Here is a 20,204-nt window from a genome sequence, read left to right on the forward strand (position 1 = left end):
CCATGGGGGAGGGGAAGGAAAAAAAAAAAAAAAGAGGTTAGAGTGGGAGAGAGCCAAAGCATAAGAGACTGTTAAAAACTGAGAACAAACTGAGGGTTGATGGGGGGTGGGAGGGAGGGGAGGGTGGGTGATGGGTATTGAGGAGGGCACCTTTTGGGATGAGCACTGGGTGTTGTATGGAAACCAATTTGACAATAAATTTCATATATTGGAAAAAAAAAAGTTGGGCATATTTTGAGAGTCTCTTTCTGAAATCTCTATTCTGTTCCATTGATCTATGTCTCTGTCCTTCTGAAAATACCACAGTCCTGATTCCTGTAGCCATATGATGATTCTGGAAAGAGGACTGATTGGTTCCTCCCACTTAAATTCCATTTTCAGAACTGTTTCAGCTATTCTTGTTTCTTACCTTTCCATATAAATTGTATAATAATCTTGTCCAGAACTACAAACAATTTTGCTAGAATTTGATAGGAATTGTGTAAAATCTGCACATAAATTTGGACAGATTTGACATCTTTACCATGTAGAGTCTTTCAATTCATGAACGTGGCCTCTCCATTTACTTAAATTTCCTTGGAATTCTTTCATTAGCACTTATAGTTTCAGCATACAAGTCCTATATGTGTTTTGTTACATTTACCTTGAAGCATTTAATATTTTTTGAACCATTATAAGTGGTATTATATTTTTAAATTAAATGATCATGTGTTAATCGATAGTATATATGAGTACAATTGAATTTTGTGTCTTAATCTTAGTATTTTGTGACCTTGCTGAACTTAATAGTGCTAAGGGTTTTGTGTAGAAGTGTTGAGATTTTCTACTTAGAAAATCATGTCATCTGTGACATGGGACAGTTTTATTTCTTCCTTTCCAATCTGTATGCCTTTCATTTCCTTTTCTTGCCTTATTGCACTGGGTAGAATTTTCAACAGGACATTGGATAAAAATGATGAAAGTGATATCCTTGCCTAGTTTTTTATCTTAACAGGGAAGTATTTTGTCTTTCACTATTAAGTATGTTTGCTACGGGTTTTTTAAAATAAATATTCTTTATCAAATTGAGGAAGTTTCTCTCATACTGTTTTTCTGAAAGTTGTTGATCATGAATGGTATTGAATTTTGCCAAATGCTTTTTCTGCTTCAGTTGATATTGACATATGATTTTTCATCTTCAGCCTGTTAATATCGTGGATTACACTGGGTGATTTTCAAATATTGAAGCAGACCTGCATTCCTGAAATAAGCTCTATTTGGTCAGGCTTATTTTTATATATTGCTAAATTTTATTTGTTGATATTATATTAAGGGTGTTTGTGATTATATTCATAAGGAATATTAGATTTCAGGGGGTTTTGTGTGGCTTTTGTTTGTTTTTGTTTTGTTGTTTTTTGGTACTATCTTAGTCTGGTTTTAGATTCAGGGTAATTCTAGATTGTATATAAACTGCATAACAAAGTACCTTAGACTAGGTGACCTACACAGAAGAAATCTATTTTTTCCCAGTTCTGGAGGCTGAAAGTCCAAGTTAAGGTGTCAGTAAGGTTTATTTCTTCTGAGGCTTCTTTCCTTGGCTCACAGATGGGCCACTTCTCCCTGTATCTTTTCATGGTCTTTCCTCTGTGCGAGTCTGTGTCCTAATCTCCTCTTCATCACTGAACCTGAATCACTACTTTAAGGACCCTATCTTTAACTACAATCATATTCAGGAATACTGGGGATTAGGTTTCACATGTGAACTTTGAGGTGGGGGGGGACACTACTGAACCTATAAGAGGATCCTTGGTGGTAGAGACAGTAGCTGAAAGCAGTCATGTAAGAAGCCTCTGGGCTACTGAAAATAATCCATTTCTTAATCAGGGTGCTGCTTCCATGATGATATCTTGGTTTTTGTTTTGGTCTTCTTTTTTCAAAAAAAAAAAAAAAAATGTTCCATACCTGCTAAGGACAGGTCACATATTAACTTGAGGAATCTCTCTTTTAAAGCAAATCTTTGAAATTCATAAAGCTATGTGCTTATAACCAGGCAAAGACCAAAAAGGTGGTTGGGGAGGTATACAAAAGCAGTGAGGGTAAACAGGATCTTATAGAGGACAGTAGTTAAAATAAAAGTGATAAGACAAAAACATCAAATAGATGCTTCCTATCTGAGGCAATTATGTTAATAGAAAATACTTGGGCAAAAACACTGAATTGCAGTAGGTTAGATGATTTCAGGGTGTCAAAAGGAAGCCATCTTGTTTAGGCTGATATAACTTTGGGGTTAAAAATTACTGGAAAAGTTCTTTTTTTTAAAGTTCTTTTAAATGTTTATTTATTTTTGAGAAAGAGAAAGAGAGGGAGAAAGAAAATGAGTGGGCGAGGGGCAGAGAGAAAGGAAAACACAGAATCCAAAGCAGGCTCCAGGCTCTGAGCTGTCAGCACAGAGCCTGACACGGGGCTCAAACTTATGAACCATGAGATCATGACCTGTGCCAAAGTCAGAGGCCTAACTGACTGAGCCACCCCGGCACCCCTGGAAAAGTTCTAATAAAAGAGTAAAGAGTAAATCTGGGCATCACAATGCCAGCTGAAATGAACTAGCTTGTATCTTCTTACTGAGAAACAACAGAATAAAATTAAAATAGCCAGATAAAATTAAAGCAACAAAAATCTCTGTGAAAGCATAGGTGAGCTACCAAGGCAGATAGGATTTGAAGAGCAAGGTATCAGCGAGACGAACAGCACACTGAGTTGAGCATGACATTCTATTCTTGTTCTCCCCTCAAGGCACCTGCTGACTCAAAAGTTGCACACATGAAGGCTGAGAAGCCAAGCAGAAAGCCCTGTTAAGGGCAAAGAAGCTGAGCAGAGCCTCTGTCACTCTCAAGGGAATTGGGAGGCACAAACAGGAATTCAGAGCCAGCAGGCAGCTGGGAGAGATGGGATAGATATATGGAGAAGTGAGGCTGGCCATCTCGGTACAGAATTCTCGGGTAACAGTTCTTTACTTGCAGCGCTTTAAAAATGTCATTCCATTAACTTCCAGCTTCCATGGTCTCTGTTAACACTAAGTGTTGGCAAGCCTGTGCAGCAACTGGCACTCTCAGGCACTGCTGCGGATAGTATAAACTGGTACAGTCATTCTGGAAAACCACTAGGCAGTATCCGGTAAGGCCAAAGCACGCCTGCTGCATGCCCAGCAACCCCAGTGGGATAGACCTAGCGGAAATGCACACATACGTGTACCGAAATACATGGACAAGTGCGCCCACAACGCTCAAAACCTTGAAACAATCCAAACGTCCATTGAGAGTGGAAGGATGAATTTTAGCATATTCGTATAACGATCTACTATACATCTGAGAGAATAACTATGCGGCTCACAAAAACATAGATGAATTTCACATAGAAAATGAGAAAAAGAAAGGGATACATTCTGTGATTCCCTGGATACATAGCTCAGTGATAGTAGTCACAACTGTGTTACCTCTGAGAGGTAGGGTGTAATGACTGGGGGACCCTAGTGGCCTTCTGAGGTTCTGTAGCTTGACACGGGTGACAGACACACAGCCTGTGCAGTTTGTGAAAATTCAATGAGCTCAGCACCTATGACTATTCACTTTCTGGTATGTATGTTAAACTTTAAGTTAAAAATTTTTAATTAAAAGAAAAAGGAGGAAGTCTAAGGCTTCCATTTAGCAATATGACAAAATAGATCACCTGAACACCATTTCATTACATAGCAGCCAAGAGTATTGGATAATATATAGCCAATACTTTCTATAGATATACAAATGAACTCTCCTGAAAGTGAAGGAAATTCCAAAAGCCAGCACTAGGCTCTGAGTTCTCTACCCAGGATGGAGGCGGAGCTGGGAGATGTTAACAGATAAACTATAAGAAGATGCAAGGCCTGGGGTCCTCATGGGGTTTAGAGCTAGAGTACAGACCCCTATCGAATGGTAGAAACCCTGAAGGACTATATCCTAAGATTGCCTAAAAGAGAAAAAAAATCCACCCTTGGGTAAAGTAAAACACAAGAACTGTCTCAGCCTGGGCTCAATCTGAAAGAAGTCAACAATAAAGTCGTCTTTCCTGGAAACATGTAACCATGGAGCTTGTCTTCAGTTATGCTGGGGACCACATTTATGTATTTCCTACTTACACTAGATAACAGACAGACATATGAAGAGTCCTCCAGGGTCATGTCCAGCTTTTCCTTGACTTCTACAGAAAAGCTGTGAGCAGCACAGAAGCCAGAACCCAAAGGATATGTGTCCCTCTATCTCGAGATTTCTCTTGGTCTGATGTTGCATCAGTAGTAATTTCAAGGGAAGATTTTGCCTCAAAGGGAGGCATCTGTACTTCATAATCAAGAAGAAACATAAAAGCCTTGGCTGCTTAGGCATCCTCTACAGAATGAGCTTTTTTGAAAATTATAATGTTTTTGACTTGACATTTAATTCCAGAGACTCTTAATAAACACTGAGATAGCCCCATTCTCAAGGAGCTTTTAATCTTGCACATAGGCAAAATCTGTGAACTCAGGGCATGCTATTAACTCTTCTTTGCTTTCACCAGTTCCTTTAACTGGTCCCTCATATAATATAATTTCAAGATCCTTTCTGACTAGAGTTATTGCACAGGAAGTGCTCAGAGACCAAAGCCTAAACAGAAGCCAACCAAGTGAAACAATGAGAGTCAGTTACGGAGGGCTCTTAAATGCTCATGTTCTAAGGCAAGAGTATGGTGTCAGGAGTCTGTTAAGTGCTGGAAGCACTAACAAAGTGATGGAGAAGAAAATATTTGCCTAACACACACTTGAAAAGTTAGAGTGACAGGGAACCTGAGTTAGCTAGAGGAAGGTGGCTTATGCCACCATTTTCCTACAGAGTGATTCTAGTTAGGATGAAGCTTTCTGGATGCTTATTTTACCAAATGATGATTCGCAACAAGTCTGTCGACTCTGGAAGCAAGCTTACCTCAGCTGCTAAAATACAACAGTCTCTATTTACATCCATTTGACTGAGTTCAGTTTTAGAAAATTCTTAAGATCCAGGCGATCCCCTGCGCAATTTGGAAAGTGGGCTTATTCCATGGAGATAAGATTAAATACCTACATAAAATTGTGTTGTTGTTGTTGTTGTTGTTGTTTTGCTTTCAACAAGTTATTTTCACATCATGTGATACTTAAAACCTAGCTAAATGTGTCATAAAAATAAACAAAAACCCAGGAATATTGCAGAAAGCTAGGATGTTTTTCCATAGCAGCTACTGAGCCCTGCTTACAAAGCCTGTTGGTAGTCCTATAGCTGCTCCAAACTAATAACAAACAGAAAAAAATAAATCTAGGGTCAGTCAGTAGTTTTTAGTAGTTAGATGCAATTCATATTTTAATCTAATAATAATGATGCCATTTTCATCATTAGAAAAATCTGGAGAAAACCCAGAGGAAGAAGAAAATTGACCGTGGCTTCATTTCTTCTCAGGTTACAGCTTTAGTCCCCATTCCTTACCTGATGTTCAAGGCCTCACAAAAATAAACAAACTCCACCACTTTGCTCCTACTATTCTCTGACACGAATTAGTTGCTGTACCCAGTTCGGGTCTCTCCCTGTCCATGGAGCACACCTGGGAATCCCATCTCTGTACCTTTGAGTCACGTGACTTCTCAGAAGACACGTCTTCTTCAACATCCTACTTCTGCTGCCTACTCATAGGGCTGTTGCCTCTTCTCAGCCCACAATGCTGCCACTGGCCACCTCAGTCCCCACAGAGTAATTGTCCCCATAAGCTCCCACAGCACTGAACTCCAGGCTGCATTTGGTACTTGCTTTTGTCCTGATATTTTTGACATTTGATACCTTCAGATCTCATCTCCCCTAACTGGGGAGCTCCCTGAACGAAGAAACCAGATTCCTATCTTTCACTGCATGATGCCCCCTAAAAGCCTGGCGTGGTGGTTCTGTGTCATGAAGCCTCAGGGCAACACTTTCCATTTATCCTTATAAATGTAAGGACAAAAAGATAAAAGTGGGAGGAAAAAAGGGGAAAGGGGGAAATTGTGTGAACGCTGTGATACTTTCAGATATCTGTACTTTGGAAGAATAGATTTTGACCTTTGAAGAAAGCATCAGAAGGGATCTTCCTCTTTTCCTGAGAGGAATTCAAGCAGAGTGCTACCGGTCACCTGTTTTTCCTTTGTGACAGGGATATACTTGCACACCATCAGACTTGGACTGGGCCTCTATGAAATCTGGCCCAAGGCCTGAGAGCACCAGTTCACGATCCCTCCCTGTCCTCTGCATCCTCTTTGCTAGGCAATACCGAGGAAAGCACTGCCACATTTCCTCTGAATATGTCTGACTTGTGGCAATGGTTTCAAAAGCTAATCTGCCAGCTCTGTCCCTGCTGGAACCATCCCAAAGTTGATTGGCTACCCAAGCAAATCACCCTGTGTTTGTCCAGAGTCACTGTTTACAGTCGTTCTCAAATTTGCTGCATATTAGAACTACCCAGGGAGAGTTCAAAAATCCTTATGCTCAGCCATACCCCGTGCTATTTAAATATAAATCCCTGACAACGGACCGGGCATCAGTGTTTTAAAATCCCGTCCCTCCTCCCCCATTTCAATGTACCATCAAGTTTGAGAAGTGGTGGTTAAACCAAATCCATCAGCAACCTACCCAAATGTTCACTCTGCTGGGGAAACGTTAGAAAAACACTGGCTTATTCCAAAATAAGCACAGGACTGCAGAAGGCAATGCAGACAGGACTTATCTTTGATTACCGAGATGGCTGGATATCTAGCTTGTGAATCAGCCAATCTTTAGCATCTCCATGTTTTTCTCTTCCCTGTGGTCTTTTGAGGCCCCATTAACATCTCAACCTAAAAGTAAACAAGAGGAAGCTAGAAATGACAACAACAGTACCTTTCACTCTTTATTAGTGGGGGGAGGCGTTCCCAGTGGTTCTTGTCCCTGACCGTTCATTAGAATCACCTGTGATACTGAACTACACCAGCGCAGGGCCCTCATCTCAGACATGCAGGTTCAAGTTCCCTAGACTGCTTTTTCTTACCATGTGGTCTCCGCACCAGCAGCATCTGTATCACCTGGGAACTCCTTAGAAATGCAAATTCTCAGACCCCATCACAGACTTACTGAATCAGGAATGGGGCAAGGGGAGAGGCATAAATCTGTGTTTTAATAAGCCATCCAGGGAATGCTGATCATGCTGGAGATTGAGGACCACTGGTCTAGGGAGGGCCAGTGATTTTGAAGAGATCCGTAAGTGTTTCTAATGGGCAGCCTAGATGGAAGTTCATGGGCAAAATACTACTGGCTTAGGCAGCTGACACTTGTCTTTTAATTGCACTTTCCATGTTCTCCCAATGTCCAGTCCTCCAGGGAAGACAGGATGCCTTCCACTAGGGTATGAGACTCCTGCATTATGTAAAAATATAATAGATTCAGGGTTGGTGTGTTCAGTCATTTTAACAACTGGATTAAGTCATCAGCGAAGCCCATCTACTCACTCAAACATTTGTCAATAAAATGTTCTGTCCTCACCATCTCTCCATCAAATGAACCGACTCTCCTCCAAAATTAAAATACCCAATTAACAGTGACTCCATAGCTAAATATAACCATCTTTTTATTCAAAAGGATAAAAGAGATACAAATATGGATGTGAAGCATCTACTTCATTTTGAAATGGGCCTTTGGGTCAAAATGTCATGCTTCAATTGGGCATCTATCTCTTCCTTCAAAAAGAACTTAATGGCTTAAATAGCTCAGGGTTGTGTGTGTGTGTGTGTGTGTGTGTGTGTGTGTGTGCAATGATGGCATTTAGAATTCTAGCTTTCATGCAGTCTCAGAATAGAAGCCTCTGGCAAAATATGCAATAAATGGGATCTTTATATGAACATCAATTCAAACTTTACATAAAGGAAGTTACTATGTAATGACTAATGCTTCAAAGAGTGGCCAAAAGGCTGGTTGTTCTCCTCTTGTCCTCCCTTTGGCTGGGGAAGAGGGCAGCCAAAGCCAGCACTTACCTCTACTGGCACTCCAATGCTGCTTCATGAGGAAGGGGGCAATCCTATGATTAGCTGATGTCTCTAAGAACCTTTGATGATAAGAGATCTACTAATAGCCTTAGACAAGAGAAGTGGCTGAGATTTCAAGCATGCCTCTCTCTACCTATGCATCAAAGTCAACAAGGCTGTTCACTCATGAGCACCCCAATCTGTATACTGAGAGTTTACCTCGAGGACAGTAGATGTCTGGAGCCCATCGGTTGCACTCATAATTGTCCGCTGCCTTTTCACAGGTGAAACACTTAAATCCACCAGGATATGGCGTGGCTAGAAAAAGGATCAAGAGAAAAAATTAATTTTTTAGACTGAGCACAGAATCCTGAAGGTAGACATTTTCATTTTTTAAAAAGGATTCTAAAACCTGGCAGTTTCTTACAAAACTAAACATGTAACTACTATATGACCCAGCAATTACACTCTGGGGCATTTATCTCTGAGAAATGAAAACTAAAAGTCACACAAAAGCCTATATGCAAATGCTCACAGCAACTTTATTTGTAATAGCCCACGACTGGAAACAATCCAGATGTCCTTCAATGAATGAATGGTTAAACACACTGCGGTACCTCAATACTATGGAATGAATACTAGCAATAAAAGTAAACTATTAATACCTTCAACAACTTGAATGAAATTCTAGGGAATTATGCGAAGTGAAAACAAAAGCAATCCAAAGGTTATATTCTGTATGATTCCATTTATTTAACATTTTTAAAATGACAACATTTTAGAAATGGAGGCAATATTAGTGGTTGCCAGGGGTTAGGGATGGGAGCGGTTGGGGGGCAGGGTGAGAGGAAGGTGGGGGAGGGGAGGCTTATAGAAGGGATTCTTGCGCTATTAAAACTATTTAATGTCTTGACTTGGTGATGGATACATAAACTTACACATGTGAGAAAATGTGTAGAACTAAATACACACACATACAAATGGACACAAGGAAAATTGGGGAAGTTTGAATAAGACAGGTGGATTGACTATATCAATGTTAGTAACCTGGTTGTGATATTATTCTATAGTTTTCAAAATGTTATCATTGGGGGAAAGTGGGTAAAGTAAACATGGGATCTCCCTATATTATTTCTTATGGTTGCTTATGAATGTACAATTGTCTCAATAAAAATTTCAATTAAAAATAGGCACTCTAGGGGCACCTGGGTGGCGCAATTGGTTAAACATCCAACTTTGGCTCAGGTCATGGTCTCACAGTTTATGCGTGAGTTTGAGACCCACATCAGGCTCTGCCCTGGCAGTGTGGAGTCTGCTTCAGATTCTGTGTGTGTGCATCTCTCTCTCTCTGCTCTTCCCCCGCTTGCACTCTCTCTCAAAAATAAACATTGAAAAAAAAATAGGCACACTAGATTTCCAGTGATTCATTTTTATGTGTCCACTTATATAGCTATGTCGATATGTAAATATAAATATTAGGTTGAATCATTAAAAATTTCCTTATGTTTGACCATTTTTGACCTATAAAAGTGGCAATTTCTCTGATTCAATCTGATGTCTTTATCTCGTTGACTTGATATGGTTAAGAATTCCTGGGGACGGTAAGTATCAGCTAAGAAGAGTCTTCATTACTAAAATCTATGTTGTGCAGAGATGACCCTCTTAAGGGCTGTCTTGGGCCCATATCCAATGTCCACGGGGCAGCATGCTGAGGGCACATGTGGATGTGGAGGCATTACAGGCTTTTAGCTTGTGTCTGAGGGATGGGTAATTCCAGGAGGCCCTCCTAGCCCTCCCCCTCTCCACCCCTTAATTGGCCCTTCCTGCCTTCTGAAGAGTACAAGTACTCTAAAGGTACTTGTATCCTTGCCTTCATTTATGCTCAGGCACAGGGGGGTCTGGTGAGTCATGCTCTAGAGTGCCCAGCGCATGCAGGGCCTGGTGGGCATTTAAGGATGAGCATCCGTAGAGGATGCCAGGAATGCCAGGTTGTCGCTGTCCTTTTCGCTGATGCGCTCTTACTTGCACTGATATGCTTTTACTTACTCAACTTAGAGTTTTGCCTCTCGTAAGCAGAACTTTCGTATTTTTTTTTTTAATTTGTAAAATTACCTGGCCTCTTTGAAAACTACAAACACTCAAACACTTCATCTGCAGGAGCCAACTGTTCTCCCTCGCAGATGGCTGAGCCTGCACATCCCACTGGTGGAAATAATCATCTCAGGGTAAATTGCTTTGCCCACATGGAACCAATTAAGTATGTTATCAAAAATAAATGAAGGAGGAGGCAGCAGCTTAAGGCCAAAATTATGGGCCAGATTTAACTTTGCTTTTCACCTTGCATAGAAGAGCTGGCATCCTTGTACTGGCTTGCATTATCTCACAGTTGACTCTGACAACAGTCAATAACCTAACATGATCAAAACCCAAACTGTCTAAAAAAGACAAATAACTGGACATTTTTAGGGGCCAACTATGTTCCTGCAAGTAGTTGGTGAGTCAAGTTCATAAGCATAATGAAAGTGAGTTCATGGACTGCCTTAGACTGTGAGGGACGGAGAGCGGCCAAGACGTTGCCATCCAACTGCTTCATTCCCAAAGAGGAAATGTCACTGTGGGGAAACACATTCTCCCTAACATACAGTTATAGTAAAACAGAAGTAAACTATTTTGTAAAACCACACACAAATAATTTTTAGGTCTCCACATCCCACCATCAAGATAGGTGGGTTACATTTGTATTGAAAGATTCTACTTAGATATGCACACCTGAAGAATTAAACACAAATAGCTTCCTGAATTCCAAAGACATTAAATATTCTTATGGACCCTTAAATTAGCTTATTTTTACAAATATTGTTATGAGAAAACCCATACGAAATATTTTAGGACACTGTCCTATCGGATACATTAAAAAAATAGTTTCACTATCAATTTGATAGTTTCACTATCAAATATGACACTATCAATGTGTCATATATTGGGAGAGCTGGGTGGCTCAGTCAGTGGAGCTTTGGCTCAGGTCATGATCTCATGATTCCTGAGTTCCAGCCCTGCATTGGGCTCTCTGCCATCAGCACAGAGCCCACTTCAGATCCTCTGTCCCTCTCTCTCTCTGCCCCTCCCCGACTTGCACATGCTATCTTTCAAAAATAAACATTAAGAAAATAATAATTTAATAAATATGTAATACACAACTAAGTTTAAAGGAACTTTAAGGCAGCTGGTAAAATTTGAAGAATTCTCCAAGTAAGAGTTTTGGAAAAAAAAAAGATGTAAATGATTTGTCAAAGAAAACGACTTCTCAAAAACTTCTCATCATATTCACCAAGGTTTCTGACTGCAAGCGAGCCGTACCACTTCAGCTTGCATGATTAATTCACAAGAGCATCCAATTTTATCTGTCTGTCACTGCAGCCAGTAAAACTTTTCACTGGAATGCTGGACTAGTGATTCCTGGAAACTTTCCCATCAAAGAGATAAATTAAGAACTCTGAATGAAGATTGATGATCCAGCCACTACAAGAATAAACTTATTGAGAACTTGGCACTAATAGGTTGTGGTGTTCCCAAATTTGGATTATTTAATAGATTCTTCAAAATGATCTTTTGCAAGACGAGTGACATATTAAATACTGTCATTTCTTACACAGATAGGCCTGGGTTCTGCAATTAACCCAAAGTATAGAAAAACTTAAATAGGAATATGGGCTAAAGCCCTATGGTAGCAAAGTGAAGCTTCGTTCAAATCATTTGAATCTGAATGCGTTTATCAGCACATATTACTTACAATTAATCAAATGATCTTATTTTCGGTGAGTTTTACTTTTAAATCTACAACTTCGTTATCTGTATGATTGTCAACCATGACAGCCTCGTACTGCTTATAGGAACTTGTATTTGCACCTTGGGAGGTACTACTGATCAGTGAATAATCAAACCCTTTTCAATGACCTGTCTCCACAAACAGACTCAGCTTTAAGCGGCCAGTTATAGCACAATACCACATAAATGGTTAAGTTCCTCCCTCTGGAAATATTTAACCAAAACTAAGGTCTACTGATGAGCAACTGTCTCCAGTAACTTGCTAATTGATACTGCATCTGATAAAGAAGTTCTTTTTTTTAAAAGAAAGGAAGGAGGTTCCTAAGAGATGTGTTATTTTCTTCTTTGTTACTTCAAAGCATTACAGAGCAAGTAGAGTTTCAAACCGTTGTGGCCCCAGCTGTGAATGAATCTAATTTGGCTCTTGATCACAGAGTTAATAAGCTTAGTGTTCTGTATTTCAGGGCATAAGTCCTTGGTCCCTCAAGAGTAGGTGATTGTAAAGAAAAAAAGAAACGCCAAAGTGCCCAGTTACTTCCTGTAACGTAATCTGTCCATTAAGTCTCATGGTCAGCCATAGTTCAACCGACTATAATTCATTCGTAAGGCGATGGAAGAGATTTCATCTTTGTTTCCATCTCTTGGAACTTCTGCCTGGACAAAGGCCTTCAGTTTCCAGAACTGTGGTGAGAAGGGAATCTTGTTTGAAAATGTATGCTGATAGGTAATGCATCCAAACTTGTTTTATTCTTGCCAAGTTAATTTCCATTGTTTTTGGAAATTGGATGCAAATGTAAAATTTCTAGAAATCTAATAAATTGATCTTCTTTCTCAGTCTATCTAGCAACAAAATATTGTCAGTATAACTTGAATACTATGAATGTATTTCTGATGGCAATGCATTTCCTGGTACCTTTCCAGAAAGTGCCCTTACTCCCTAAAACTTGCATAGTCTGGAATTATGCAAAAACGTCATTGGCTCACTATGTGGGCATAAACAAGCCTGCTCTAGGGATATATCTCTTTGTTCCACGTGACTAAGGAAAGACTCAGAATATGCAACCAGAGGAAACCTGGATTTCTCAGGAAAGGTTTCTAGTATAAGTAAAGAAATGGAGGCCAAGAACAGGTTGAAACCACGTAGGATGTTAAATTCTGTGATCTCGTGTGACATCTAGAAACCAAATAAGTCACTCCATTTCTCTGAATACTAACTCCTGTTTTGAATGTTTTATTAGTCTTTGGTATTTTAATTATAGGGTGGGAAGAAATTCATCATTTTTCACATGAAAAAGAAAAGAAAAACAAATTATAGAAAAGAATGTTATCGAGGACAGTGCCTCAAATTTGAAAGCCATAAAATTGATTTCTTTTAAATGTTAGAATCTCCAAAAATTAGGGGACCAGGGAGCAAGGGAGATTAGTCATGGGATGCTGAACTTTCCCAACCAGGGTTTCAATCTCAGCCCCCTTACGACCTCTTAGGGCTACTCAGAGCCCATGGCAAACGAGTTTGTTTGCCTGGTGTGGAAAACTTGTGTGCCTTCTCAACATCTCTGGCATCATTGATTTCTCCTTGGGTAGGTTCTGAGCAGTAGCTAACATTAATGGAAACTGAATTTCTCGCTGACCCCAGAAAAGCTGTTTGTGCCTCCATCTACAAAGTGAGGTGATTATATCAATAATTCAAAATCAGAATAACCCCACACCTCCCTCATCTATTTTTTATGGTCTATGTTCTACAGAAACCTGCTTCTTTGTAGAGAGATCACTCCATCTAAACCTGGTCTAGTGGGTGCTGCTCAGGGGCAGAGGACCATGACCTTTTAAAAAATCAAAGTGCAAAAACAAGCAAACAAACATCAAAAACTTCTGAAATAGTGTGGGGGAAATGTGCAGTAGGAATCACTGACAGTAAGAATTTTTACTCCCCATGACCAGTCATGGAGGCTCTAAAAAAAACTCTGCCCAGAACTGCTGGTGAATCACCTATGTCTAATCTACTAGCTTCGAAATGACATCCTCTATCGTCCATATCTCAAAATCATATCAGAAAACCCCACCAAGTTTTTCTATATGGTGAATTCTTTCTAATCAGGCCATGGCCTACTTAATTAACATAGGCCACATAAACTTTCCCACCAACTTCTAGAGAGCAGGAGTGATTGCTCCCCTGGCCTGGCAGAGCCCATGCTTCAGAGATTTCATTCCGAAATGGACTTTTTTGGATAAGGGCCTACTCAACCCAGGCACTGATCCCCCCTAAGACTGGCACAGAAGTGGTGTGTGTGTTTGTTTTATTCTTGCTCACTTACATCCAATCCCCTTGATTTCCCTTCCCACTCTGTGTACAATCACAGCCTCAGAGGAGGCCTGTCTTTCAGCGAGGTGACCACTGAGTCAGTCACTGAAGCGGATGAAAAGCCCCACAGAAGCTGAAGGACTTAGCAATCAAAACCGAGACTGAAATTTAGATTTTTGTTAACCAAGTCTAATAAAAAAGCATGGCTCTTTGGAGAAAAGAACAAAAGGCAATCCTAAAAAACACAGCAAGTATCAAAGCACCTTCTTTTCATGGTTACTAAAATAAACAGCCCTCCAAAAACAAGCAGCCAGAGAATCTTCCCACACAATTAACCAGTAGGCACCAGCCTTTTACTGGTGAGAGTACACAATAGTAGTAAGACTGAAGAAACTATTTGCTGCGTGTCAAAATGTACTTGGAGTTAAAAAATTAGAGGGATGCATTTTCAGGAACCTGTTTACCATCTAAGCCAATTACAACATCATAAGCAACAAACATCCAGTTGCCTATTATATATGTGCCTACTATTTTATGGATATTATCTCTAGTCCACAAAATAATGCAACAGGATGTATATTATTTCAACCACTCTAGAAATGTGGAAATTAACAATAAGATTCCCCTAACATTTATTGAGCATTTATGTTGGCTCATACACATCTAAGTGCTTTGTATGCATTCCTTTATTTAATCTTCACAAAGTTAGGGAATTTATTTCAAGCCAGAAGGCTACAAAGCAGTTGAGCTGGCCGCTGACCCAAGATCCAAGCCCCTGTGCATTCCTTGGAACACCTCTCATCTAAACCAGAACACATACACATTAATCATTCTAACCGTGTAGCGCTGAAGGAATCCATGTTGCTGTCTCCACTTAGTGGACTATAAGATCCTCAAAAGCAAGAACTATGTTTTATTTACCTTTATATTTTCCATGCCTATCACTACGCTTGACACACAGCAGACACTCAAAAAATGTTTGCTGAACAGAACATTTCAAAAGAATAATACACCTCAGGGCAAATACTAAAGGTCAATATATACCCATTATACCCAGCTCTCACCACCACAGGGGCAATGCAGAAGAGGATTCAAACAGAAATAAAAGATAAGATAAATACAGAGATGGAGACCCAAACAGCAAGTAAATCTTCTGTGTTTCCCAAAGTGTGATCCTTAGAATATGTAACAGAAGCATCTGAAATTCTTGCTAAAAGCAAAAATTCATGGGTATCGTCCAGATATGTGCAGTCAGACACCCCAGGGAAGGGATCTGGGCATCTACATTATTATGCACTCACTCCCCAGATGATTCTTAAACACAGGAAACCAAAAGGGATAGGGAATAGGAAGTTGTGGGAGGCAATTATGCTGAAACTGAGAATCAGATGCACAGACAGGAAGACCAGCTATTATCTTGCCTATAAAGGACTGATCTTTTACAAATACCTTCCTCCTGGGACATGCCGGTTCACTTTGATAACTGATTGAGAGCTGGCACAAGTTAAAGGGAAGGGTGTTCAGAATTAGAGCGATTGTGCTGGGAACAGAGGAAACAAGCCTTAACAATTTGCCTTAAAATAAAAAAACAGACACCCTACAAAAAGGCGAGGGTAAAACATACAACATCTTCAGTAGCACCTGCACCCCCGAATTAAATCATCCAAGGTTCCCCTGCATGGAAGGCTGCCTTCTCCTGTCCATTTTCAACTCACATCTTATTCAAAGCAAAGTGACATTTCTGCAGTGAAGAGAACAGAGTCTTACTTGAAGGGTGGAGGTAGACAATGTCTTTCACTGTGAAGTCTCTCGACTGAGCGGCTTTCAGACAATCCGCCAGCAGGCTCAGGAGCAGGAGCCAGGCCAGGGCAGGGCCAGGTTCCATGGCAGACTGAGGCGTCACTCATACAGGGGGCCTGGGAGCCAGGACTTGGGACAATGGAAGAAAACTCGCACCTGAAATATAAAATAAGACTCATCTCAGTGTCCCACTCGAGGAAACCAGGAGAGACCTGGCAGAGCTCCTGTGTTGGTAGGATGGGCTGGAGGGAGACAGGGAGCCAAAGGCACAAGAAAGTGGATAGACACGGAGAGAAACTTTAGAAACAGTAACTTTAGAGCACTTAGAACATTCCAGCCCCAATCTATCCCGAATCAGGTAGCTAACGCTCCACTGGTGTCCATCCCCCCTAATATCCAGCAGAGATGGTATCAAGAGAGACTGAATTTTAATGAAATCCAGGAGGATTTTGCCAGAAGGCTAGGGGATGTCTGCCAGAATGCAACAATAAATAAGTCAAGTACAAAAGTGCAGAAGCATTTCCTTGATAGTGGTGACAGCCAGGTCTGAGAGTGCAGACGTCCTGTGTCATAGTGCTCAAGCAAACCTACACAAGGTAGGCTTTCATATTCGCCGGGGGGGGGGGGGGGGGGGGGGGGGGGGGGCGCGAAGAAATGTAGGTAAGTTGGCCTCTCCCAAAACACAAAGTGCCTTTACAGCTCAAAATCTCCTTAACTAATAATATTGGCCGGCTGCTGTTGAAGCCCTTACAAATATATCACTTAATTCCCCCAACAACCCTATGAGGGTTACCCATTTTCAGTAAACTGAAGTCCAGCAAATAAGCAGAGGAGTTGATTCAAACGGAGACAGTCTGGCCACTGACTCCACATTTGCAAACTCTAGGCGATATTCTGTTCTTCCAAAGACTGATTCAAGGTGTATAAACTTAAACTAATAAAATGAGGTCAAAGGATCCCAGTAGCACTAAGCAATCATCATTTTATCCTTTATTCTGGTTCTGTCCTTTTCAATTAAAATTGAGAGCAGTCAATTTTTTACTAGGGTTCAACTGTCCAACTTACTAGGAATGTAGATATATATCTTAATTTATACGTGCTATTTTCTTGCCATCTTATTGCTTTCCTACAGAGTCTGTTCTTCAGGCTCCACCCTTTTGCAAATACCATCATTCTATTGCCCACAAAAGGGGTCATGTTAGATATTCACCTTATTTTAAACTGGTGGAGAAAAAAAAACCAACACCATTTGGACATTTTGTTTACAAATTTTAACACAAAGATTCAATGAGATTTTTAAAAAGGCATAACAAAATCCTAAAATTATTTTGTCAAAATAAATAGATCAAGAGTAAATATATTGTAAAACAAAATCAATACAGAAGATCAATATGAACTAATCAGATATTAATGAATACTAATCAAAACAGGATAGAAAATATAAAAATAAATACAGAAAATAGAACACTCGAATAGACACAACAACTGACATAAGTATTTTCTTTTAAATTACAGAACAGGAAAATACAAAATGAATAGTATTATGATAACTTAATTAAAAATTGTGAAGATTAACCAAAACCAAACAATACACAATGCACTCATATGAACTCCAGATGGATCGATGCATTCATTGTTGTTTAAAAAATCGACAAACTATTAGGAAATAAGAGTAGAAATTATCACCCTGTGGCAGCTTGATGATGCCAGCCTTGCCAATTTCATGCTAATTCCCCATCTTCCGTTTACATTTGGTTCCCCAGGCGAATGTGCATTCAAGAGGAGAATAAGCTGCTTGCTCCCTTAATGAGTGTGGCTGCCAGGCACCGTGTTAGGCACTTGTTTGAAAAATATGGTAAGAAAACAAATATTCATGGTATTTCTCCTCCGCCGAATGACAGAGACCAACATGATCTCATCTTAAATGAACGCAGTAGTGCTCCATTTTACATCCACTGTGGCCAGGTATGGTTGCACCTGAGGAGCAAATCTACCCTGCATCATCACGCCTCAGCTCCTCACAGTCTGCAGCAGGGCCCAATTTGAGAGGGATGGGGAGGAAAGCTATCGGGTTTTATTTTGATATAACCTAACATTAAGTATCAACGAGCTGCCAACCTAAGTTCTTTTTAATGTGAACCTCACTGTCTACACCAATACTTCATATGTACCAAACAGTGCATTTATTAAAGCATTTCTCAATCACAGTATTCCTTCGGTTACTGGTTTAAAGGTCTCCCTCTGCACGGTACTCACACTAAGCATTATTTAATGCCATCTGAAATTTACCTTACCTCCGTAGCATGGCTACCAGCCACAAACCCTCATTCCACAGCATGTGTGTGCTACATCTGAGCAAAGAGGTAAAGAGCTAGACCCCTGGATTTGAAACCTTGCTCCAATGCTTTCTTTCTGTGCAACCTTAAGTCAGTTACTTAACCGCTCTGTGCCTCAGTTTCTTCATCTGCAAAATGAGGATCATAATGCTACCTACCTCAAAAGTTTATTACGAGAATTAGGTAACATAGCATAAAGCACTAAGAATAGTGTCCATCACACGGTAAATACTGTATAATATTTCCCAATATTTTTACTTACTACTGTTTTGTTCAAAATGTAGTTTTAAAGTCAATGTGGTTTTCTAGGTAAAGGTAACTATGATGCAAATGTTGTGTTCTAACTTTAAGTAAATACGGTGCCATTTATTTGGGTTCAACACACAGCTCACTTTCCTTAAATCAGAAAAATATAACAATTTCCAGAACTACTATGTATGACAAATCACAATCCACACGTCTCTTTCTCCCCAGCATCTGCCCCATGGCCAGCCAGGCAGGGAGGGACAAAGCAGGTGCGAGACAGGGGAGGGCACGTCTTGCCACCATTATAATATTGCCTAGGCTCATGCAGACCCAGGTGACCTCCTGCCATCCTTCATCAACGAAGCAAACAGATGGGTGATGCCCATCTACACTCTCTCCATATCTCCTCCAAGTCACCCTCCAAGGTCTATGTCCCACCTCCATGACCTTTACATTTCCGCTTTAGTTAGATTTTACTTGTATAAAAGATATTGAGAGAGCATAGGTCTCTTATATCCCTTTGAAGCACATGTCTCCATTTTGTGTGCTCACACATGTGTTTAGAGTTTCCAAATTCTTAAAATAGTTGAAACTTGATTATCCCAACACACTTTACTCATGAAATTGTTCCTTTTTCAGAAAAAAAAAGAGGAAGTATGAATTTTCTAGGCTTATGTATGATTAGAAAAAACACCAAAATGGTTTAGAATTTCTGATAATTTTAATGGTTTTCTTTTTGCTTAATTTGTATGCTCAAAAATTTCTGATAAGCATGTATTACTTCAGTAGAGTTTTTTTTTTTTTTTGTAAATTCATAATTTTGTACAACCATCACTGAGTCTGGAACATTTCCATCAAAACTCTTGTACCCATTAGTGGCCACTTCCAATTCCCTCCTCTCCCCACCCCTACAACCACTAATCTACTTTCCATCTCTATAGATTTGCCTATTGGGAACATTTTCTGTAAACAGAACTATACAACATATAGTCTTTTGTGTCTGGTTTCTCTCAGTTAGTGTGATATTTTCAAGATAAATCCATGTGGTAGCATGAATGGGTATATCATTCCTTTTTGTGGCTGAATAATATTTCAGTACATGAATATAACACATTTGTTTATCCATTTATCCCATTGACAGACATTTGGGTGGCTTCCATTTTTTGACTACTGTGAATAGTGCTGCTATTAACATTCACGTTCACACTTTTGTGTGGACATATTTTTAAGTTTTCTTGGGTATATACCTAAGAGTGGGATTGCTGGGTTTTATGGTAACTTCGTGTTTAACTTTTTGAGGAACTGTCCATCAGTTTTCCACTGTGACTGCACCATTTTACATTTCCATCAGTAAAAGACCAGTGTTCGAACGTTTCCACATCCTCACCAACCCTTATTTTCATTAAAAAATAGTTTTTATTATAGCCTAGTGAGTGTAAAGTGGTGTCTCGTTGCATTTCCCAAGTGACTAATGATGTTGAACATATTTTCACGTGCTTACTGGCCATTTGTATATCTTTTTGGGAATAATGTCAACTCAGATCCTTTGCTCATTCTTTAAGGGGGTTATTGTCTTTTTATTGTTGGGTTATAAGAGTTCTTTCTATTTTCTAGACTCTGGACACTAGATCCAGACACTCAGATCATTTGCAAATGTTTT

The 20,204-nt window shown here is 39.9% G+C and overlaps 1 protein-coding gene across 1 annotated transcript in view; it reads right to left on the reverse strand.

Moving 5' to 3' along the window:
- Positions 1-20,204, reverse strand: part of LYPD6 (LY6/PLAUR domain containing 6) — a 124,626-nt gene that overhangs the window by 12,774 nt on the left and 91,648 nt on the right. The window contains exons 2-3 of the mRNA XM_049615663.1: positions 15,930-16,118; positions 8,255-8,353 (exon numbers count right to left, since the gene is read on the reverse strand). Coding sequence (XP_049471620.1) covers positions 8,255-8,353; positions 15,930-16,047 — 217 coding nt within the window. The 5' untranslated portion in view covers positions 16,048-16,118. The remainder of the gene's footprint in view (positions 1-8,254; positions 8,354-15,929; positions 16,119-20,204) is intronic.

Source organism: Panthera uncia, assembly GCF_023721935.1.
Source record: "Panthera uncia isolate 11264 chromosome C1 unlocalized genomic scaffold, Puncia_PCG_1.0 HiC_scaffold_3, whole genome shotgun sequence".
Lineage (NCBI taxonomy): Eukaryota > Metazoa > Chordata > Mammalia > Carnivora > Felidae > Panthera > Panthera uncia.